Genomic DNA, 23842 nt, shown 5'->3' with positions numbered 1-23842 from the left:
CTTTGGCCTCCCTGGGCTCTCCCTGCCTTGCACCCCCCTCAGTAGGACTGGGTGGCCTCCCCTCCAGACGCAGACACTCAGGATGTGGGGTCCTCAGCAACTCTGCTGGTACTCGGCCCGGAGCCCTGGGGGTCAGCCTTGACACCTCTCCCAGCCCTCCCCAGGTCCGGCGATCCCCAGCATCTAGAATCTTCCCACTGCCCTGCCGTGGTCCAAGCCCCCAGCCTCCCCTCCTGCACCACGCGTGGCCCCGAGACCCTCGGGGCCCTGTGTCCACCTTCCTGTGCTGCCCTTTCGGTGCCTGGTCTCACTGGCCTCCCTGCCTGCCTCGCCCCCTCTCCCTAGCCCAGGTGGACAGGGCAAAGCCTTCCCTCCTGCTCCGTGCCGCGGCGAGGGGCCCTTCGGTTGTGTCCGACGGCCCCCTTGCCCACTGTGGCTGTTCTGGGGATGGCATGTGGGCACGTGGTAATCGCCTGGTAAACGTGAGTCAAACCAGCGAGTTAAGACCATGCCTGGGACACAGCTCGCATCCTCCCGGGGTGCCCCTGGCCCTCGGAGAGAAGTGCAGATGCGCCCCAACAGCTGTCTGGGGGCCCAGGGACCACCCCGAGACTCCGCCTCCAGCCAGGGAAGTGAGGGGAGCTTTGTGGAGAGGGCCAGCTGGAGGCCAGCCTGGAGGACGTGACCAGGGAGCGGTCAGGGGCGGAAGGCACTGAGCGGGAGCCCGTCTCGGCAGAGGGTGCCGTGTGAGCCAAGGCAGGGGCTCGCGCTCTGCCAGCCGCGGGCAGGGGGCGGCGGGCTGGGCAGCTGCAGATGCCTTTGGGTCTGGGCCTGCGTGTGCCAGAGCCGGGGAGCCCATGGCGGTGTTTGGTGGGGGAGAAGTGTGGCCGCACCCCACGGCCTTTCCCGGCAGCCGGGCACGGCCTGGCTCCTGCCGTCCGAGCACCGCGTGGTGGTGGCGCTAGGTGGCCAGGGCGGGGAGGCCGGGCGGGGAGCACCAGGGCGTGTGCCCCCTGGAGGAGGGCCTGGGGCGGGGGGGTGGTCCGAGCTGGGGGGGGGGTGGCGCTGGGATCTGGGGAGGAGAGGCAGGCTGGCTGCGAACGAGAAGCCCCGCTTGTCGTGGTTCCCCTGAGGAGGGTGTCCCGGCAAAGAGTACTTAGGATACACGGCAGCTGGCGGGGGGAGGGGTGGGGGTGGGGGAGAGGACGGGCAGTGAGGCGTCGCAAGGGTCTGGAGCAGAGTGTGCCTCCAGAGAGGGCGTGGGGACCGCGGAAGGAATCCGTGTCTCGCTCCAGAGCACTTTGGGGTCGGCCGTGGGGACACGAGCCAGAACAGAAGTTTCCGACGCCTGCGGCGTGCAGACTAGGTGTTCCGAAGTGGCCTCCCGCGGAAATACAAGTAGACCTTGGCTGGATTACAATAAATGTGCTTTCGGGTGGATTGCTGACTCTCGAGAACAGTGAGGGAAACCTCCAAAAGCTTAAAAGCAAAAGCAAAAGAATGGAAGTAGCCGAAAGCCAGCCAACAACGGGAATGGTGGGTGGAAAGACACTGAGGACTGGGGGCCCGGGGTGGGGCCAGGGCCTGGCTCCCCAAGTGAGGGAGGAGGGAGCGGGGGCCTGATGCGCGCAGCCTGGGCTCTGGGGGGGGGGGCGGCTGGGGGCCGCGTCGCCCACCGGTTCCAAGCAGCGGTGAGCAGGAAGCTGCCTGGCAGGACGGAGCTCCACCTCCCGGGCTCAGGGCACAGACGCCTGAGCGGAGCCGCTCGGGCTCCGGCCAGAAGGTCGCAGATGGAAGGAAAGCAGCCCGTGAGCGAGAACAGGAAGCCCCGTGGTTTCAGGCCCCTGGGGACTGCAGATGTTCCCAGGATGAGGAACCGAATGAACAAATACGGTTCGCAAAATGATCCCATAGGAAATTTTTAAAGGGACAAAAGGCAACCATACGATGACCAAAGGTAGAGAATTATCAAAAATAGCCAAGCAGATTTGGAGAAGAATCAGAACCTGAGAGAGGAAAAATGCAGTCCCTGAATTAGAGTCTCAGGGGCCAGAGGTTCTCCCTGTGAATTAATGACTGGAGGCTGCACGGAAAACGAATAGAGATTCCCCAGATTTGATGGGAGACCCGCGTCCACCGTGGTAGGAAGCGCAGCACCTACTAAGCGCAGTGAGATACCCCAGGACGCAGACCGCACAGAACACTAAAGAAAGCGATCTCGCCCACGGGTGCGGAGCCCCTGGGGCCGACGGCGGTGCCTGGGGCAGCGGCAGAGGACAAGGCTCAGTGACTGTCCGCCTGGAGCTGTAAACCCAGTACTGCCGGGCCGCAAGCGTGGAGGTGAGGTGCACAAAGACCGGATGCGCTAGGCGCCCGCCTGCACGAGTCGCTGGCTCCCCGGCCCAGGTCAGCCTGTAGGAGCCAGACAGGCCCAAGGGAGACACGGAACCGAGCAAGACGTCCTGAGCGCAGAGGAACCAGAGAGCCGTGTCAGCAGTCTGGTTAGCTGGCAAAGTGGAGTCCGAGAGGCAAAAACTGTTCTAATGGGCAAAACCGGATGTGGGTACCAGTAAAGGGAGGGAGCACACGAGCTGTACCCATCATAAACACGTAAGCACCAAACGCTCGGCCTCGAGATAGACAAGCCACCGCTGCTAGGCTCTTACCAAATGCAAGACATCCTGTAAAGTCATGGCAGTAAATTTAGGAACCGGGAAGAGCAAAAAATAAGAGCGTGTTTTGGCTGAAGAACAGATCCACAGAGCAGCAGACATCTCGCGGACAGATTCGTGTTCACACGCACCGTAGTCAGCTTCCGGGAAAGACCGCAGAACGAGTCAATAGGAAAAGGGTGGGTTATTTCAGTGGCTACGTCGGGAATAACCGTTTCACTGGGTGGACAAAAAGTCAGCTGGTTCCCGACCAGCGCCACGCAGGAGGCGGATCCCGAGTGAAATGTGCAAGGACAGGCTTGCCAGTTAACAGAATAAAATGTGGACAATGAAGGGCCTCAAAAACAAGCTTCGGAAGAATAAGCCGTAAGGCAAAAACGGGTGTATGCGATTCCACCAACACGAGCCCGAAAGACCCGACACTACAGCTGCAGAAAGAGAGAAGGCCGTCACCGCGACGCTGGAGCAGCGTTCCCCGCAGCGGCACCGCAGCCGGGCCTGTGAGCGGCGACGGACATCGCGGGTAAAGAGCGGACACCGGCGACAGCACGAAGAAACCTGCGGCGCTGGAACCCAGATCTGGGGCAGGCAGAGAGGTCGGTGAGGAGGCAGTCCCACAGAAAACTTGTCCCAGGTACGAGCAGGCGAGTCACACGGGAGGGGCCCCCAAAGCCAACAGGCATTCACTCGGAAAGGTGCAGAAACTCATTAACGATTTGGGAAGGGGCACGTTCCACCAAATGATGCTTCACTTTATGCCTTTTTGGGTGACAACAGCTAGGGAGTCGGCCGATGCCTGGTGCTGGCGAGAACTTGCGGTTATGAGGGGCCTGGCACGTTCTGACGGCCTCACACCGGGTTAAGAATGCACCTACCCGGTCCACACCTGCATTTACAAAGGAGAGCGATTCTCGGGGTGCCTGGGGAGCTCAGCCAGTTAAGCGTCCGACTTGAGCTCAGGTCACGATCTTGCAGTTTGTGAGTTTGAGCCCCGTGTCAGGCAATCCTCATACAAAAGGGGGCCTGTGGGGGGACATACACCATCGTGGTGCTTGTGACGACAGTGTGAAAAGTGGACAGATGAAGGACAGGGAACGTAGGCCACGGGGAGCCACGGAACGGTGGGAAGTTCCAGTTCTGGGCAGGGTGGGAGCCCGCACACTCCACATCGCCTCTCTGGGGAACGTGGCTGAAACTCGCGGGCGCCGTGCATGGAGGGCTCTCTGAGGGCTTCGTAAATACCAGCAGGTAGAGTGTAGACCTCAGAGCACCGCTGAGCTGGTGGCATGTTCCCTGTTTTTTCCCCCGGTACTTCCTGGACTGCACTCAGCCAGCCCCAAGCCTGGGTGTGTGCAGCAGGTGTAGACAGAAGGAGCTTCGAGAGAAAGCCCCCTGTTCTGCGCAGGGAGCTGGAAGAGGGGGGTCCTAACGTGACAGGGAAAGGAGAGGCCGTGCCCTTGTTTTTCTGTCTGCTTTCTGTCTCTGCCCCAGTCCCCAGCAACTCTGAAAAGGAGGCGGTACAGACACCTGAACCCAAGGGGGTTGCAGGGAGGGTGTTGCTTTTTTGTGTTTCTCCTTCTGTGGTCTTGGCTTGGGAGACAGAACCAGTTAGAGCAGGTGCACCGCTGAGGGGCGAGGTAAAGTCCCAACTCTCTAGCCAGAAGGCTAGAGTGCGGGTGGGGGCCCCCTAAGAAGTATTGGGAAGTTCCACGAGGAGGGGTCTGGGGGAGCGACCACATGAAGTCGTGCGCGTACCCTGGGCTCACCCTGCTCTGGGCCAACCAGAAACAGCATGTAGAGGTTTTTAGAGCTGATCTAAAGGGCAGACCTGCCCAGGTCCCGGGCTTGCCCCGTGCGCAGACAAGGCAGGTCTCAAGAGCTTGGGGAACGATTTGAAAACCCACCTGGTCTTAGGACCACAGCTCATGGAAAGTGGGGCTGGCAGCAGGAACCTAGCCTATCTGATTGCCTGCAAAAACGTCCCCTCCCCCAGATCAATATTCCTCTCAGAATTCAAGTAGGACCGGGCGTCACAACCAAATAAATACCACAGTGTCCGGGATGCAATCCAAAATTGCTTCCATGTGACAGGACAGGAATATCTCAAGTGCAAGGGCAAAGGCATTCCATAGATACCAACTAAGAGATAACACGTGTTGAAATTATCAAAGACCTTGAATCAACGACTTAACCAAGCCCTAAGAGCTCGTACAATAAATGGAAAATTAGAACGTCTCCACAGAGAAACAGGAGACAGAAAAAGAATGAAATGTCAAGGCAGTGTGGTTTTGGCACGAGAAGACACGCGGTGGTCAGTGGAACAAAATAGACCCCTCCCCTCCCCCCCAGTTACAGCCAGCTGATGTCTGGCAAAGAGAAAAAGTCCATTCAGTGGGGGAAATGATAGCCTTTCCAGCAAGTATGCTGGAATAATTGGACCTCCACGTTCAAAAAAGAAGAGAATCCAGACGGAGCCCACACGCCGGTCACAGACGTGAATTCCAGTGGATCTGAGCGCGAAACGTAAAACACAGATCTGTAAAACCTCTAGAAGGTCCCACAGGAGAAAACCTGCATGGCGTCGTGTGTGACCGTGAGTTTGTAGATTTAGCACCGAAAGCACAATCCACAAGGGAGAAGAGTGGATGTTAGACTTCTTAACAACTTGTGTTTTGCCACGGCTTCCTCTGGAAGGATAGGAGCCCGCAGGCTGACGGGGGACGGCCGCCCACGAGACACAGCCCCGAGCCCCGCAGGAGAGCAGCCGGCGCCCCGTCCCCCTGCGCGTGCAGGTGTGGGTGTCTCCCGGCAGCCGGCGCACCCTTGACGGCGGGGCTGGCTCTGCACGTGTGTGCGTTTGCCCAGACTCCTCAAGCACTTGAGGTGGGTGGGGCTTAACTGTACATAATGTGTGCCCCAGGAAAGTGGGGGTAAAGCATGGAAAGTTCCGGCAGGCACATTGGCGTCAGCATGCACGGAGTGTGTCGTTACATGTAGCTTCATGTAGGATATATGTCGGGCAGTATTTTTTTTATTAAATCATGTGAAGAAAAAAAAAAAAAAGAAAAGAAAACGGATCAAGTACACCCATAGCAACCCAGATCTTTAAAAAAAATTTTTTTTTTAAAGTGCTTAGTGGTTGGGGGCGCCCGGGTGGTTCGGTTGGTTAAGTGTCCAACTTCTGCTCAGATCATGAACTCACAGGTTTGTGAGTTCTGTGCTGACAGCTCGGACCCTGGAGCCTGCTTCAGATTCTGTGTCTCCCTCTCTCTCTCTGCCCCTCCCTTGCTCATGCGCTCTCTCTTTCTCTCTGCCTCTCAGAAATGAATAAACATTAAACAAAAATTTTTAAAAAATGCTTAGTGGAAAAAAGTCAAAACAGATGAGGTATATAATATAATTTAAATAAATTTAAAATCCGTACACTTTGATAACTGTCTCACAGTTTATTTTTATTTTAGACAGTGTGCGAGACGGTGGCAGGGGTGGGGCAGGGCAGAGGGAGAATCCCAAGCAGCCTCCATGGTCAGCACGGAGCCCGATGCAGGACTCAGTCCCACGACCCTGGGATCATGACCTGAGCCGAGATCAAGAGTCAGACGCTCAACCGGCGGAGCGACCCAGGCGCCCCTGTCTCACGGTTTTGTAAGACGTTAACGTTAGAGGAAGCTTGTGAGGGGTATACAGAGCCTCGGTACTATTTTTGTAACTCTTCTGTATGCCTAAAATTAGTTCCAAAAGTTAAAAAAACCTTTTTCCTTTTTTTTTTTTTTCCTGAGAGCAATTACAAAGGAAATAGACACATGAACTAAACTAGAGTAGTTGTTTATGGGTTGGGGAGGGTTATGGGGAGAAAAGGGATAAATAAACACCCAGGACCGGGACTGCAGGGGGCAGTGGTGACCACACGGCAGGGGCAGTGGGCCGGTGGGCCCGGAGTGGGGGCAGCTCAGTCTTCTGCTTGTGCAAAGAGAGACCGTTACCATGGACAGGCTGCAAGGACTTTGGAAGAATATGCTCAAGAGGGAAGGCATGAAATTTAAGGGGACTTGACGTAACATTGTGATTTGTAACAAGCATCATTAGGTCTCGGGCCTCCTTTCTGAGACGGCGGCTCCTAAAACCCTGGGGTTCATTAGTGAAGAAAACCCCCGAAAGGTATCTTTTGTTGTGTAAATGAGACGACCTTCGGGCCTCGCCTCAAGATGGTGGGGGGGCCCCACGGTGGGATTAGACGTTTGGAATTTTCAGTCTCACCCCTGACATCTGGGGAGAGGGGAAGGGCTGGCAGCTGAATCGATCACCAATAGCCAATGAGCTCATCGGTCATGCCTACGTAACGAAGCCCCGTTAATGCCCCCAAAGGAAGGGGTTCAGGAAGCGTCCTGGTCGATGAACACTGGTGACACGGGGAGGATGGCCGCGCCCCTTCCCCACACCTCGCCCTGCGCACCACTTCTGTCTGACTGTTCTGAGTTACATCCTTGTACAACGGACGAGCGATCGAATGATTACAGTGTTTGAGTTCCGGGAGCCGCTCTAACAGATTAACCAAACCCGTGGCGGGGATCGTGGGGACCTGCCGCGTAGGCTGGTTGGTCAGAAGCGGCGGCGACAAGCTGGGCTCGCAGTGGGGGCGGCCTTGTGGGACGGAGCCCTCAGCCTGGGGGCGCTGCAGCCGCGTGCGGGTCATGTCGGAGTTGAGTTGACTTGTAGGACACCTGCTGGTGTCTGGAGCGTTGCTTGTTGGTGGGACCTCCCCCCTCCAGCGCCGCCAACACGCACACCCACAGATCGGACTTGGGCACAGAGCCCAATTAAGTGGTGAGCAAAGAAACCGTGAAACACATAAGTAAATACAACCAAATATTGTCTACTTTTTAAAAATAATGTCTCGGTTATGCAGTTTCAAAAATACAGAGCTAAAATAGTAGACCACGTAAGTCTGAAGAGAATGATTAAAACGTTCTGAGGTCCTTGTATTGTTTGAAAAGGATTTACTATTTTGATAAATTTCAGACCTCATAAAGTTAAATAACTGGTGAAATGTCAAAGGGAAGCTGAAAAGGAGTAGAAAGAATCTATGGTTTCTGGACCAAATACAAGGTAAAAGTGGGTTAAAAATAAGTATTTAAAAAGTGCAATTGTTTCAAAATTCAAGAAAGAGGATTTTTATTTTTTTTAATGTTTACTTATTTTTGAGAGAGAGAGAGAGACAGACAGACAGAGACAGACAGACCATGAGCAGGGGAGGGGTGACGAGAGGGGGAAACACAGAATCCGAAGCAGGCTCCAGGCTCCGAGCTGTCAGCACAGAGCCTGACGTGGGGCTTGAACCCACAAACTGCAAGATCATGACCTGAGCCAAAGTCGGCTGCTCAACCGACTAAGCCCCCAGGCGCCCCAAGAAATATGATTTTTTTTTTTAATTTTTTTTTCAACGTTTATTTATTTTTGGGACAGAGAGAGACAGAGCATGAATGGGGGAGGGGCAGAGAGAGAGGGAGACACAGAATCGGAAACAGGCTCCAGGCTCTGAGCCATCAGCCCAGAGCCTGACGCGGGGCTCGAATTCACGGACCGCGAGATCGTGACCTGGCTGAAGTCGGACGCTTAACTGACTGCGCCACCCAGGCGCCCCGATTTTTTTTTTAAGACAGAGGATTTTTAAAGTGCCATTAAAGCAGGACGAATAGGGAACACTGAGAGGAGTGAGCCCCCACCCAGCAGTGGTTACACACAGTGTGATTAAAAACCAGTTCAAAAACAGAGATTCTCTGGTTGGATTTTAAATACTATTTAACAAAAGATAGGGTATTTACATTAATATCCAACACGAGGGACTGTAAATCAAAGGATAAAAACATTATTATGTAGAGAGGTGGTCCCTTCAAAAGAATAAAAGATTTGATTTGCTGGGAAGATGCGACAGTTCTAAACTGTGTTTAGACGTATAAACAAGGCAAACTTTGGTAGAACTACAAAAAACTCTATCCTGGTGGGGATTTTCGACATACCTTTTTTGACTATTGGCAGGTCACAGAGAAAGAAAACCATTGGCTTCATGGAAGACGAGCACTGAGACTCACAGGCTTTTCACTTTACGACCATATTAACTATTGTGTGCTTAGCAGTTAGAAAATACACAGGGAGTATTTTTTTTTTAATTTTTTTTTCAACGTTTATTTATTTTTTGGGACAGAGAGAGACAGAGCATGAACGGGGGAGGGGCAGAGAGAGAGGGAGACACAGAATAAGAAACAGGCTCCAGGCTCTGAGCCATCAGCCCAGAGCCTGATGCCGGGCTCGAACTCCCGGACCGCGAGATCGTGACCTGGCTGAAGTCGGACGTTTAACCGACTGCGCCACCCAGGCGCCCCATATATATATATATATTTTTTTTAATTGGTACCTGCTATGCGACAAAGCAGGTCTCCTACGGACTAGCTCCTATGCTGGCATTATAGCTAGCATAGCTCCTGTGCTCCTATGACAGCATTATAATTAAAATGGAAATCACAAAAAAGCAGATTTAAAAATGTCCATGATTCAGGACTTTAAAGCACATGAAATATCAAAGAAAGTAACCATTAGAACAACGATAATGGGAAAAGGTGGAGCTAAAGCAACACCTTGAGGGCAATGTGTAGCCTAAAGGCTTACATCCGAGGCATATGGAAAGCTGAAAGTTTGATGTGATAAGCATCCAGCTTAAGGAATTAGTTACTTTTGTTCATAGTTGAACCCGAGAAGAAAGGAGACAAAGGTAAGAGCAGGAATTAATGAAAGAAAATGAATACAGCAGGCCCACAGAGCTAAGCACTTGTTCTTTGCAACAGCCGTTAAGACGGCGCGCAAAAGAGAGGAGAAGCCACGATTCAAGCAAAGGCCAGATGAAAAGGGGACCCAGCTACAGACACATTCGAAACCAAAAAAGGCGATGAGACTATTAGGAGCGATTTCATCCCAATGCATTTGGAGACTTAAGTTGAAACGGACGGATCTCTAAAAATACACGGCGTCCTAGAAGTGTCTCAAGAAGTAGAAAGCCTGAATGGTTGTGTAATTAAATGCAGTGAGAAGGCCTAATTAGGGGAGCCGTGGAGGCGTGTGGCGAGAGGGGAGTCCCTGGTGTAAGGGGCCCGGAGGGAGGGAGGGACAGGGGGCGGGGCGGGAGTCTCACGGCGGGGGAGGGGCGGGTGTCTCCGCCCGGCGTTCCCGGGGAAGGCAGGGGTAGATGGGCGCAGAGAGAAGGGCGCGTCGCCCTCCTGCCCGAGACAGCGTCAGGGCCTGGCAGGTGTGCAGCCCGGTAGGCGCTTTAAAGTAGGCCAGGCCACGGCGACGAGTACGTGGGCGTCACGTCTTGCTTTGCTTTAAGTTATGCAACGGAAGTGACTCCTTTTCTTCCTGAGGATCCTCCGCTCTCACAAACCTAGGGGGCCAGTGTGACCTCGCGTAAGCGCACAGCGACCCTAGCCTGAGCGCCTGGTTTCAGAGCGCCCCACGGACGCGCCTCTGCAGCCTTGGGCAAGGCGCTCACCCTCTCTGTGCCTCCGGTTGCTCTTCTGCGAGGGGGGATGGGAATAGTAGCCCCTGCCCCACGGGGGTCTGCCCTTCCCCGCTGCCAGCAGCTTGTTGTTCTGTGATGCTCTGGTCCTCCCTGAGGTCCACCTGCTCTGTGAGCCTCCGGCAGGAGCCCCCTCTCCTGCCGCCCCTGCCAGCCCGGTGGCTCCCCTCCCTGGCCGTATGCTTCCGCTCCTCAGCCTGGCCCTCTTCCTGGCCTCCACCGTCCCCTCTCCCTCTCCTGCCCGCTTGGCTTACTCCACTGCCCACCCCCCCCCAACACACACCTTGCCATATCCCGGGGCGTGGGTGAAAGTGGCCTGCACACCCTCCCCAGCGTGGTCCTGGGGGGGCTCCTTCCCCGGCGGCCCTCCCCGCTGTCAGAGGACAAGATCTCATGTGCGTGCCGGAGGGAGGGGGGACCGGACCCCCACACCAAAACCTGAGGCAAGACGCGTGGTGGCTCTAGAGAGACAGGGAGCCACGGGTGGGGTGGGGGCGGGCGGCTCCAGCAAGGTGAGGCCAGGAGAGGACATGGCAGCCATGGGCAGAGACTGCGGGGGCCAGGATGGCGGGGGGAGCTTCCAGTGCGACCCAGGCAGCGGTGCAGGCCTCAGCCGTGTGACCCTGGCCACACCTGCCCCCTAGTGACTTGTTGGGGTCCCGGGGGAGGCCAGAGTCCATTGTGGTCCCTGGGATTCCCCAGGGGTAGGGCCTGAGAGCAGAGTGTCCCTCCCCAGCAGAGAGGCCCCTGCCCGGCTCTCAAGCCGTCTGCAGCCTCCAGCCTGGGGTCTGTCTGCCTCGCCGGGTGCCCACCTCCCACCCCGATGACCTCCAGGCTCAGCCTAGCTCCCCACCCTCCTCCCCACCGCCAGAAGCCTTGGGGGATGGTGTCCCTGCTCTGGCTCTCAGGGCACCGTCACCGGGCCGTGTCCCCTCCTCTTCTCCACCACAACTCCATCCCCCCTCTTTCCTGTCCTGGTCCCCCTCGCCGCTCCCCACCCCCCCATCCATCCATCCGGGAGGTTAGTTCCCTTTTAGAGGGACCGGGCTGGAGCCTGTCAGCTGCCTCCCCTCTGAGGATCTGGGAATCCTGAGCCTGGAAAGGACAGGAGAGGACAGGTGGGGCACAGGCTGGTGAAGGAGGCACACCAGCGAGGGGACAGGCCCCCTGAGGTCACAGGCAGCCGAAGTGTCCCGGAACCAGGCCACGGCACCCACCGCTGCCTCCCAAGGAGCTCCCCGTGATGGAGAGAGAGAGGGGTGCCGCTGGTGGGGGTGCTGCCTCCTGCCTCCTCCCGACTCCCCTTCCTGGGCAGGATCCATATGGTGTTCCCAGAGAGCCATATTGAGTCCAGCAACACCTCCTCTGCCTTCCTGGGACAGCTGGGGACGCCTGCGCCCTGCAACTGGCCCAAGCAGGGCTCTAGGCTGCCCCCCGCCACCGTCTCCAGTCGGGGTACCCGCTGGCTGGGACGCCAAGGGGAGAGCCGGCTGACAGCCCACCCTACCTTCCTCAGGGGGCCCTGCACTTCCGTCTTCGGAGATTTGGGGGAGGGGTCTGAATGTGATTGTCCTAAGATCCCACGCACGCAAGGGGAAGTTTCTGGATGAGCAAATCTTCGATTCCGTGATTGTAACTGCTCAGACCCCAGTACTCTTTGTCCAAGGAGCTGTGCTCTACAGGGGGCCCCCAGGACCCCTGCCCCGTGCCCTGACCGCTCTGGGGGGAGACCCCTGGGGCCCCGGGCTGAGGGCCGGCTGCGGTGGGAGGGAAAGTTCTGGAGCAGCACAGCTGGGAGGCTGACGTGAGCAGTGACTGTCTCAGGGCTTCCGGCTCTGCCAGATCCTTATTTGGAGGTGGTTCCGCCGGAGTGACTGGCACATTCCCGAGCTATTCAGAGACACCCTTCCCCTCCTGGTTATTTTTAGGCCCTAAGAGAAGTACTTGGGGAGCCCGCTGCTCCCCGCCTCAAGAGGTTACAGGGCCACAGACTGCTGGCCTTGGAAGGGATCTGTCACCCCATCCTGCTGCCACAGTGCCAGAGGGGAAACCGAGGCCCAGAGGGGCGGGGCTCGTCCAAGGTCAAGGCCTTCTGCCCCTAGCCGGCCCACCTTTGGGCCCCTCTGTGGACCGTTCTGAGCAGACCTGGCCAGGACGTGGGACACCCCCGTGCGGAGAGGTGCACCAGGTGGGGACCCCCACTTCCACAGGAGGTCTGAGAACTCCCTCGGTCACTGGCAGTAGTGGGCACACTGGTGACGCAGGCAGAGGCCCGTGTGACCCCTCCCGGCCCTGACCGGTGTGCCAGCCCTTCCGTCCAGGGCCTCGGCGTCCTCCCCAGGGGGCGGACACTCCTCAGGATGAGCCCAGACACCTGCAGGGGTCTGGGGGGGGGGCGGTAGCCAGGGACCCCAGATTTTACATCTGTCAGAAAGGGCTGCCGGTAACCTCCCAGGGCAGTAGGATGGCCACCAGGGGTGGGTGGCGGTTTCTGGACTTTTGAGGTGGGACACCAGCTGCCTTGTCACCCCAGGGGAGCCACACAGGTCCCGTGTTCCCCAGACATAGCCTGGAGGCTCCAGGAGGAACTGGGGGTAGGTGGAGCAGGCCCAGGAAGGGCACTCCCTGCTGGTGGAAGGTTCTGGAACAGTCCCGGGGCATGAGGCCCACCGTGGATTTGCTCCTCTGTGGAGGCAAAAGCCGGTGTTGGGTGCGGGGCCGGGGGAGGTGATGGGAGCCTGGAGGCGGGCCCTTCATCTCGGCTGAGGCCAGGAGGGGCCGGAGGGTGTTGCGCGGCGGCCGGCACGGCAGTGGGAGGCTGGCCTGGAAGAGGGCCTTCCAGATAGTGGGGGGCTCGCTGCTGGTGGGGGCCAGCTGGGGGCTGGGCCCGGGGGTGGTTGTGAAGGCTTTTCCAGGGAGGGTCTCCCCCTGCCCAGGGGCAGGGCGTCTCCACCGGGCGAGCAGGGACTGCTTGGGCTTCCCTCCAGGCTCGGCCCGGCCCTGCTGGCCTTGGTGACAGGAGGACGTCGGGTGAGGAGGACCTGGGTGTCAGGAGTGTGTGGCCTGGAGGAGGCTGCCTCCAGTTTGCCCTCCCCCCCTTCCCCCCTGGGGGACTCAGGCTCTGGTCTTTGTCCTCGGGGAGCCTCCTTCCTACCCTTCTGTCCCTCCATCTGCCAGATGCCCCCCCCGCCCCGGCACCACCACCAGCCACACGGATCATCGCCGTCAGAGCCACCGCCAGCACCGCCAGAGGAGCTCTGGCCGCACGTGCTCCCGCCCCTGAGGGTGACCACCGCCATCCTGGGCGCCACCTCTAGGCCACGATGCACTGCCGGTGGCAGGCAAAAGGGGGCAGCGGAGGCATTCTCCGAGCGCCCGTGGCGGGGTGGCACTTGGACAGAGGCGCCCGGACAGTGAAGAAAACATCTCTCTGGTGGCCCGACCACCTCTGGAAAGGAGTGGCTTCTGGCCGTGGGAACAGCACGGGGAGCCTCCCGGCTGCCACTGGGTGACCTCCCCACAGGGATGAGGGCTGGGAGAGCTGGGCTCACTACCTGGCACCCGGTCCCCTCCCCGGTCCCTGAGGCAAGAGCGCAGCAGCTGCGGCAGGCCCCCCACGGAAGGTGACGGAGGCGGACCCACGAAGGCCCGGGGGTTTCCATGAGTCTGAGGTGGGGGGGGGACATCCCCGGCGGGCTTCCTGCACCGAGGCCCGGAGAGAGGACAGCCATTTCTGCGACCAGTCACCGTGCCAGGTGGCCGTGCAGCACGGAACAGCCGTGAACGTGGGGCCCGGGGCAGAACAGGGAACGGGGTTTCTCCTGGAAGGACACAGCCTTCTTGGAGGGAGCCGGGACGGGGGGACCTGGGTCCGCTGACCCTGAGCCCCCGGGTTACTGCCATCGCATGCGGGGAGCGTGTGGCTTGGGTCCATCTTGGTTTGCTGTTTTTCCCAGCTTTTCTGTTGCACAAGCGAGCAGCACAGGGGAGGGCAGGTCACCGGCCGGACCCTGCCCGGGTCACACCACGAGGGCAGTGGTAAACCCTGTGCTCCGTGCGCCGTCCCCCCAGGAGCGTGGCGGGGGGCTCAGGGCTTTCTGCACCAGGACCCCCTTCCTGGGGGCGCTCCGGCTGCCTTCTGGGGAAGGATGAGGAAGGCAGCCAGTGGCCGCCCTCGTCCGAACCGCCCCCCGCCCCAGGCCAGATGCGCTCGGAGTTGGAGGCTTCTCTGTGTCGGGAGAGCCTGGGCGCACCCAGTGTTCGAATCAACCTTAAGCCTCAGCCGGGGGAGGTTTGGCTGCCACATCGCACCCACAAGAGTTGGCTTTTCGAAGTGTCCAGACCGTGGCTGAGAGGCTGGTTCCCGGGGACGTGCGGGCCCGTGCCAGGGCGCTTGTGGCCACGCATTCCCCAGCCATGCCTGGTCACCACTGGTCCTTCTCCCTCCTTAGTCACTTGTGGCTGTGACCCGAGGGGGTCGTGACAAGTGGTGGGTGGGGCGCCGTGAGGCCCGTGCCAGCAGCCCCCCACTTTTCGGGGGGGTTGGCATTTTTTCATCTTGAAGGATGCGGTTGGGGGACCATAATCCGGGGCGCTGGGACCCACAAACAGACCACTTGCACACCCCTTGTTTGGGCCAGTGGTCACTGCCGCCTCCCGGGGTCCAGCGGGGTCTGGGGGTCTGCCCCCAGGGTGGGAAGGGCAGCCTGGTGGGGAGAGCCTGGCTCACGGCCCCTCCTAGTCTCGCACCTGCCAGCCTGGCTCCCAGTGGAGGCGCAGGCTGCCCCCTGCTGGAAATACAGAGGAGACGCAGGACCCGGCATTTCCCCTGGAGAGACAAGCTTCTCAAGCTGTGTGCCCCAGGCCTAGGTCGGGGGCGGCAGAGGGCGGGGCAGGATGGAGAAGGGGGCGTGGCTCCACATTTGTTCCTCACACCTGCCCCAGGACAAAGGGGAAGGTTCGGGGGGACACAGGTGATGCAGAGAGCAGGGGTCCTGGAGGAGACAGTGGGCACACCAAGGCCAGGCGTGAGGGGCCTTCCTCCCCCCCCCCCCCCCCCACATTCTCTGCCCCTGCATTTCTTTGCTGTCTTGGATTGTCCCTCCAGCCATGACTCAGGGCGCAGGGAAGTCACACGCCAAGCCCCGTGGGTCTAAAAGTCTGCGGGCAGGGGAGCAAGGGAGCCCAGCATCCGAGGGTCCCCCTCGGTTCCCTCACGGCATCCCCGGGGACCACGTGACTGCTAGCCTGGGGACCGACGCCCACACAGGGTGAGCTCCAGACACCCAGGCAGGGTACGAGGCGGGAGTGGAGGCCAGGTGCCCACCGGGCCTGCCCCGCCCTTCTGACCCGGATGGAGGGACCAAGGCAGCCTCGGGGCTCGTGCAGCACAGAGAAGGCCCACACAGAGGGGATGTGGGTTTTTAATTCTTTTTATTGAAGAAAAGAAAAGGAGAGAAAAAATAGATTCCCCACCCCTGCTTCTTCCCGGAGTGGGCTTCTAGTCCTGCCCCTGGGGTCAGCACAGGTGGGAGAGAGGGCTCTCCACCTGGGTCTGGGGAGGGGCCCCGGGCCCTGGAAAGGTGAGGGGGGGGGGCTGGCTGCTTCCCGAGGGGTAGGGGTGTCTAAAAAATGGTGCCAGGCCAGCTGGGCCAAGCAGGCTGGTCCTCTGCCGCGGCAGCTCAGGCAGGTGTCCTGGGGATGCTGGCCGCACCCGCCCCGCCACTGTCCGCGGCCGCCCGCCCGCCTGCCCGCCGGCGCCGGGCTCGAGGAGGGCAGAGTCTGAGGCACCTTCCGGCCTCTGGAGCCCTGTGCCCACCCGGGGCCGCCGGGGCCTCCTGTCCCCTCTGGCTCTGGTCCCAGCGCCGCGGGCCTCCGCCCGGCCGCCGTCCGAGCGCCCTGAGGCCGGGGCGCGGGCCTGGCCCGCAGCCCGGGAGCGTGTCTGTGCCCGTCCTGCGGCGGGAGCGGGCGGAGCAGGATGTCCTCCTCGGGGGCCCGGTGCGTGGCCGCCGCCCACCCGCTCAGACCTCGGTCTGGAGGTCGATGATGTCCTGGCCCACCAGCGGGATCGTGGCGCCCGACTTCTCCCACTCGACGCTCCGCAGCTCCAGCGGTGAGGGCGGCAGCGGCTCCAGCTCCTTCTTCACCCACGCGGGCGTCCCGTGGGCCTTCCGAAGGCTCTCCCAGGGCCGCTTGTTCGGTGTCTGCTGCTTTTCCGGCTGCTGGCCGGCGGGCGGGAGGGGGGCAGGGGCCGAGAGGGAGGCCACGGGGCAGGGGCGGAGGAGGGGAGGAGAGAACGCACACGGGAACCAAACAGAGAGGAAGGGACCTGAGCGGGCGGAGAGGCGGGCTGCAGGGGCCCCCCCGGGGCCGAGCGGGAGCGGAGCGCTTCCCGCCGCCGTGGGGGCCCCGCCTGCCCGGCACCCCTCCCTTGGCTGTTGCCTTCCTTGGCAGAAGCCAGACCCCCCCGTGCACCTCCCCGTGCACCCCTCCGGACGGGGCTGGGCGTGGGGCGGGTCCCCGGGAAGGCCGGTGTGCGGGGCTCTGGCGAGGGCTGCGTCGGGCCAGTCTTCGGGAAAAGTTGAAGCGAGGGGAAGGAGCGCGTAGGGACTTCAACCAAGGGCTCTCCCTCTGTCGGCCCCGCCCCAGGGCCCCGCCCCACCACCCCGCCCGCAGCCCCAAGGCCCCGCCCCGTCCCCCAGACCTTGCTCTCTGGGCCCAGCACCTCCTTGTCCTTCTCCGCGTGCTGCAGCTTCCGGTTCAGGTCCTGGAACATGTCCTGGTGCCGCTTCCGGGTGTGCATGATTTTCTGCGGGGCGGGAGGGGCCGGGCATCCTGAGCCTGGAAAGGAGCCGCCCTGCCTGGCCGGGCTCCTCCCCCCCAGCCCCTCCCTGCCCCTGGTTGGACTCCAGCTGCCTGTCCCCGACCCCCGCCCCCGGGGCTCTGAGCACCTCCTGCTACGGGTGTTTGGGGAAGGGGACACCAGGAGGTGGGACCCACCTCAAAGTCCAGTTCTGCATACCGCGACTTCCGCCGCTGTGGGGAGAAGGGGGTTGTGCGCATTTGCAAGCAGTCGCCCCAAACCTCCCAGACCACAAGTCCAGGCCTCTCCTCGCCTGAGACAGGGGGAGACTGGGGACCCCCTCACCCCATGGCTACTCGGGTTCTCCACCAAGCCGGGGAACATGCCTCTGACTGCCCTATAGTTGGCAGCGCCCAGGCCGCTTGTAGGCCCCGCCCCTTCCCCGGGGACAGCGGGGGCCCAGCCCGAGGGCTCTGGGGGAAGAGGGTGGGCAGAGGGGGTGCCCGCTGAGCCAAGGGGAATAGAAGCCCAAGGCCCCAGACAGCAGTGACAGTCACTCGACCGCCTGGGGCTCCGGTATTGCAGCTCCAGAATGGGGGTAAGCCTGCAGATGCTTTTCACCACGTTCTGTCCCAGACTGTCCCCAGGGCCATCTCCCGCTTCGAGAGACAGAGGACAAGGGTGATGCAGAGGGCAGGGGTCCTGGAGGAGACTGTGGGCACACCAAGGCCAGATGGAAGAGCGGGGCAATGCCTCCACATTCTCTGCCCCTGCCTTTCTTCACCGTCTTAGATTGTTCTCCGGCACTGGCCAGTGACGAGGAGACGAGAACTGGACGCAGGGCGGGTGGCACGGCTGGGGGACCACAGAGAACCGGGGCCTGGGGCTGCTTCACCAGAGGCAGTGAGCCAGGAGGTGGGGGCGTGGCCCGGGGAGGGCGGGGGTCCCTGGGGGTGCTAGGCAACGCTCCCCCCAACGCACTCCGAGCCCCATGCCGGACAGGCTGAGTGTGGTCACTTCCAGGCTTCAGGCTGACCTAAGGAGGGACTTGCTGCCGTGACCGCCTGACCACGGAATGGGCTAGACTGCAGCCAGCCCAAGCCCAGCTGGGTGGGCCCCACTGCAATGGCACAGGCCACCAGCCCCCCGTCGCCAGCGCCCAGCAGGGCCAGGGGCAGCGTGGCCGGAGAACAGGGTGAGGGCAGGCCCTGCCAGGAACCAGCTCTCCGGCGTAGGCCTGTCCCCACTCTTGCCAGGGGACCCCTTCCGGCAGGAGTGAGGCCAGGATGCCGGCCTCCGGCCTTCCCAGGCCTGGCCTGCCTAACGCCGGCTGCAGCCCAAACCAGCAGTGCCCACAGCACCCCTGCCCCCCCCACCCAGGACCCTTGGGCTGCCCTCACCTCCAGGGAGCTCACGGACAAGGTGGAGACATTCTCGTTCCTGGTCCCGGTCCCCGAGCTGGGCCCTGGGTGGGCAGCGGGCTCGCCGGGCTCCCCCAGGCTGGGGGGCGCTGGCTCCAGGGTGGGTGGCGGGGGTGGTGGGGGCGGGGGCGGTGGGGGCTGGGCGGGGGGTGCCTCCGGGGGCCCACCCCCTGGGGGCTGGCGGGAGGGTGGGCTGCGGGCGGGGAGGCCCGTGTCAGGTGCCATGTTGAGGTGGATGAGGCGGGTCTGGGGCATCTGATCGATGTGGATGCTGTGCTTGGGCTCCTCCTGGGGCTTGGGCCGCAGCGTGGCTGTGGCCGTTGGCAGGATTACATAGCTGGTGTCCAGGGCCTTCTCCTGGGCCCGGCTCAGCTCCGAGTCCAGCTTCTTGAAGATGTCCCCGTCCCCGGCAAAGGAGGACTTGGGCGCCCTGTCCTTCTTGAGGGTCAGTGAGTGGTTGGGGAAGTCGGGCAGGGGGCCGCCCGGGCAGCGGGGCGAGCCGTGCAGGTGCAGTTTGGACACGTTGGCCGGCAGGCTGTTGAAGTTGGCGGGGGGCGCCTTGGCGTGGGCCAGCTTCAGCTTCTCCTCCTCGGGCAGCGACGGCCGCTTGAGCGTGCCCGTGATCGTGGCCGTGCGGCAGGCTGCGATGTCCTTGTTCAGCACTGTGGGGACAGGTGAGGGGGGTCAGCGCGGCCTCGGGGATGCCTCGGACGGTCTCCATCCGGCGCGCCCCCGACTTGTGTTTGGTGCTGCTGCACCTGGGAGTCCTTGGCCTCTTCAAGCCAGGCTGGAACACGGGGTGCTCCTGTCTGCCCCCGCAGACAAGAGGACAAATGGCCGCCACCCGCACACAGCCCCTCCCAGCAGCTGAGCGGGCCCCTGTCGGCCCTGGAGCCAGCCCGCACTTCTCGGAAGTTCAGGGACACACTCCTCATCGCTCCCGCGGCGCGGGGCCCTGTATGCCTAGCCCGCTTCTGTTCGGCTGTAGTGGGTGGAGGCGGGCCACCACGACCTCCGACCCGGGCTCCAGCTTGCCCACCACCTGCCTTGCTCTTACCCGTCAATCCAGCCTCACTGGCCCATGGAGAGCCCAAAGCGGCCAGGCCCACTCGGGGCCCGTCCACGGGAAGCCCACTGTGAGCGCGGGAGCGCTTTCCCTGCTGGCTGGCGGGCACCCAGCCACACCCTCGTCCAGCCCCCAAACGCCCACAGCTCCTGTCAGCGGCTTCCTGTGCCACCCCACCGGCACCCGCCCTCCGAGCGGACAGTCACTCGCCAGTCCCCGGTACTCTCCCTCCTCTCTGGCAGAGCTTCCCCGGCCCCTTCTCTTCTCCGGCCTCCGGACGCCGACCCCCTGCGCCCATGTCTGCAACCGTCCCCCGCTCCAGGTCGACCAACAGGGGACCTGTTGTCTCGCCCGCCAAACCTGTGCCCCTCCGGGGTCCCCCCTGCAGAGATCGCCCCGTCCACCTCACAGCGGGCCGTCGCCCGGACAGAGCTGGGCACCTCTCCTGCAGAAATCTGGCTGCGGGTCCCCTGTGTGCTCGGCCCCAAATCCAGACTCCTTCTAGGCCCCCAGCCCCCCAGCCCGTGTGCCCACTTCACCCTGTGTTTGTGACACCAGCCCCCCCCGCCCGCCGCCCTCCGCCATGCCTCCAGTCGCTAGCTGCCTGAAAGATCACGGGCCAGGCTGCGCCATCTTACCGATGAGGAAGAAGTGGGGGCCTCGGAGGCCAGCACCACCCAAAGGGGGCTGGGCCCGAGCCTCCAAAAGCCCTCAAGTCTTGGGGTCACCTCTCAGGGAGGCTGCCTAGACTACACGAGACCAAGGTGGGAAGTGAAAGACCATTCTGTTCAGTTCCCACTCAGCCCAACCAGAGGTCACCTCCTCCAGGAGCTCTCCCGGGGGCCACCGGGCAGCAGCTGACACTCCCAATCTGGGGCTGTCTCGACCCCCGCCCCCATGGCTATCTCTGGAGAAGACGCTCCTCAAAAGTATCTGACAGACCAAGGCAGTGCGACCGGCTGGTTCTCCACCGCTCTGAACGGCATTGCCCGTCACTACCGGGACCCCCGGCTCTCAGAACGACGACGTTAAAGCAGTTTCCTTTCATTGGGCAGCTGATTCCCCTTTTCCCCTTGCTTCCAGGAAACTCAGCATTACTCTAGGGCCCAGGGTTGGCTCCTCCGCCCTGCTTTCCTCCTGCTCCCACTGATGTCCCCCCAGAAGGCTCGGCCAACCCTCCGCCATGGCTGGATGGAAGATGAAGACGCAAGGACAACACAGAACGCGGGCCCTGGAGGGACGCAGGCAGGGGCGGGTGACGAGGTGGGTGACAGGTGGAAGCGGGGTGGCTCCAGTGTCTCACAGCTGGTGCAGCCTCCCCGCCCCTAGAGAGAGAGCGGAGACCGAAGACCAGAAGTGTCGGAGGTGGTGGGAGCGGGGGGCACAGGGCTTCTTGTTCAGGGGCTCAGCGGGGAGAGGACAGGGCCAGGCCCAGGGCAGCGGGCCCCAGTGGTTCGCTCCAGTGCTGAGAATCCCGCCAGCACCGCATCAGCCTGGTGAGCCCAAGCTCCCGGACAGCTTTCTGGCAGTTTCTTCTGCCCTCGACCCACAGGCCCTGCCTGCTGCAGCCTCAGGGCAGTGGGTGGGGAGGCGCAGAAGTGGCTGTGCCGCCAAGGTTGGGGCGGGCCAGGCCCCGGAGGAAGGCCCGGGTCTGCCTGTACAGACCAGGCCTCCCCGCAGTGGCCCCTCCATCTGGGCGGATGTGACCCAACCTCACGGCACGGGCTGTGGCGGGCAGCGGTGGGATGAGGGCAGACGGATGGACAGACAGACGCACACGCAGAGAAAAGAAAAAGAATCAAGTGGCCCGGGCGAGGGCCACCTGTCGCTCTCACCTGGCAGGCGCTCACCTGATCTACAGGCCAGATCCACGTCCTTCTCGAAGTCGGTCTGCAAGACAGAGGCGGGGCGGGGTGAGGCCCCGGGCCGAGCGGGAGCCGCACCTCGAGGGGTGTGCGTGTCCGCACGCGCGTGCCCGCCACGGAGCGCCAGGAGGGCTACAAGCTCACGGCCGGGGGCTCCGGGGCTCAGAGAACCCCCGGCCGGCGGCCCCGCCCCTTCGTGCTCCGTGTGCGTGCACGCGTGCGTGCGTGCGCGCGCGCCTGCCAGGACGTTTGTGGACGAGCTGGGAAGGCCGGTCCCACTGCAGCTCAATCGTGCTCCTGCCCGCCCCCCCCCCCCCCCCGGCTCTGTCTCCCCGGCCCCCGGCCCCTGGGACTCCAGCACAAAGACCCCTCTGCCAGGGCCTCATGTCCCTTCCCGGGGGCAGGGCACGCAAAGGGTGTCACGCCAGAGCCCCTGGGGCCGCCGCCTGCTCATGTGCAGGACGTGGGGGGCTCCGCCCCCATCATCTGCGTGGTCCTCCCCACAGCCCCGGGGGTGAGGAGACAGAGGCCAGCCGACCAGATAGGTGGAACGGGTTCAGGCACAGATGTCCGGTGCCAGGGTGAGGCCAGCTGTCCCCTGAGCGGTGGCTGAGATCCCTGCTGCGACACCTGCCCCACCCCAGCCCAGGAGCTCGGTGGACTGGGAAACCCGGCTCGGGCCACTCCAGGCTGCAGCGTGGCCTTCTCCAGCGGCCGTAGGGCTGGGTCCTAATCCCAAACCTGGAGGCTCCTTCTCTGCAAACCAGAGGTCGGGTCGGTGGGAAGACTACAGAATCTGAGGGGAGAAGTGGGGCCCGGAGCGGTATCGGGGGCCCCTGCCCACGACCGTGAGGGTACAAGCCTCCTCCCGGTGCCGGCCGCTGGCATCTGCTGAGGTCCCGGCTGCGAGCCTCGCAGCCGCCACGAGGTGGCTCGGCGCCCCGAGGACTGAGTGAGCAGCTCCCGGCTGCCAGGCTCACTGCGTGCCGGGGGGCACCCGGTGGGCAGCAGGCGGCGAGTGACAGCCTGGAGAATTCACCCAGGGCGCTGAACAGGACCTGAACAGGAGGCCTGATGGCACAGGTGGGGGCGGGGGTCAGGGAGGGCTCCCTGGAGGTGATGTCTTAGCAGACACCCGCGAGGTGGGCAGGCGGGGTGGGCAGTACCTGGACCCGAACGGCACGTGTGATGCCGGAGGGCCTGAGTGGACCCGGCTGGGGACAAGGCCACGCGGGGTGGAGGGTGAGTGGACAGGCCAGGGCTGGTCCGCCCGATGGAGGCTGAGTGAGCCAGCGTCCCACCCCGGCTGAGCTGGAGGACAACGAAGGGGGCACGGGAGGTGCAGAGATGGGGGCGCCGCAGCTGAGGCGAGGGCACTGTGGCACCGGGGGTGGGCACGGGCCGGTGGCAGCCTCGCCCAGACGCATCATCTGGGCCCTGCCCGTCCCCAGACCCCGGACCAGGGATTTCACCTTGGTGAGCCCCAGTCTCCCCAGTGTTGGACTGGGCTCGGAGCTCTTCCTCAGGGGCCGCCGGAGCCTAGAGCAGCTCCGAGCAGGGCGAGGAGACACCGCCGGGGGCACCGCGCGCTGAGCCCTACCATGAGCTGGGCATGGCCGTTCTGGAAGGAGCCCCCCGAGTCCCCGTTGCCCTCCTCCTGGCGGTCCACCACGCGACACTTCACGGCGTCCTGGACCTGGCGAGAGACAGCAGAGCGGTCAGCGGCAGCCCTAGACCGCTCGCCCGGCAGGGTGGCGGGAAGGCAAGGGCGAGGACCGCGGGGCGGCCCCTCTGTGAGGGCGGCCTGCGTGCCGGGGCCCTGCCTCCCTTCCCGTCTCTGAGAGTCTCTCCGTGCCCTTTGGAAATTCCAAACTCAGAGAGTTCCAGGCCTGCTGAGGACGCGCTGCAGCTCTCCGGGCCGGAGTGTGTCCGTGAGATCCGGCCGTCAGGCTGGGGAGGGGCCTGGAGTCCACACCCGGTGCCGAGTGACCACAGCCTCCGCTGCCCCCACGGCCCTGGAGGCGCTCCGCCCGGGCTCCATGAGGGCCCTGGGACGGCGCGTCTGTGGTGGCGGCGGGTCCCAAGCTGCGTCACTAACAGCACGCTCCACTGAAGGGGATCTCACCCATTATGGCCATGGACTCTTCAGAAGGGCGGGGACGGCGGCTCTGGGCCAGAGGCCACCCAGGCAGCCGGCACAGAGCGCTAGAGGAGACCTGCTCCTGCAGGGACGTGCTGGTCCGTGAGCGTGAGGAGCAAAGGCCGCACCTTCACCCGCGGCTGGGGCAGCAGCCAGCAGAGCCCCCCTCGGGGAGCAGACGCTGTGGGGCCATGATGCGCAAAGGGAGTAAGCGAAGGCACGGGAACAGTGAAAGCACAGAGGGCTTCCTGGAGGAGGTACCTGGAGTGAGGTGGGCAGCTTTGGGAGGAGGGGGCGCTGAGGCTGGGG

At 62.4% G+C, this 23842-nt stretch overlaps 1 protein-coding gene across 14 annotated transcripts in view; it reads right to left on the bottom strand.

Moving 5' to 3' along the window:
* Nucleotides 1–15655: 15655 nt before the first annotated feature.
* Nucleotides 15656–23842, bottom strand: part of ADGRB1 (adhesion G protein-coupled receptor B1) — an 81017-nt gene continuing 72830 nt past the window's right edge. For 6 of the 14 annotated variants that reach the window (XM_043601908.1, XM_043601918.1, XM_043601914.1 and 3 more), the window contains 6 exons: nt 22994–23089; nt 21364–21418; nt 18442–19124; nt 17239–17274; nt 16943–17047; nt 15656–16460 (listed from right to left, as the gene is read on the bottom strand). In XM_043601908.1, the coding sequence (XP_043457843.1) occupies nt 16260–16460; nt 16943–17047; nt 17239–17274; nt 18442–19124; nt 21364–21418; nt 22994–23089 (1176 nt within the window). In that variant the 3' untranslated portion in view covers nt 15656–16259. The remainder of the gene's footprint in view (nt 16461–16942; nt 17048–17238; nt 17275–18441; nt 19125–21363; nt 21419–22993; nt 23090–23842) is intronic. The other 8 variants (XM_043601920.1, XM_043601922.1, XM_043601921.1 and 5 more) reach the window with 5 other exon arrangements.

Source organism: Prionailurus bengalensis, chromosome F2 (assembly GCF_016509475.1).
Source record: "Prionailurus bengalensis isolate Pbe53 chromosome F2, Fcat_Pben_1.1_paternal_pri, whole genome shotgun sequence".
In the NCBI taxonomy this organism is placed as follows: Eukaryota; Metazoa; Chordata; class Mammalia; order Carnivora; family Felidae; genus Prionailurus; species Prionailurus bengalensis.
Note: the sequence above shows the minus strand (reverse complement) of the source record. Positions and strands in the feature narration are given on the sequence as shown.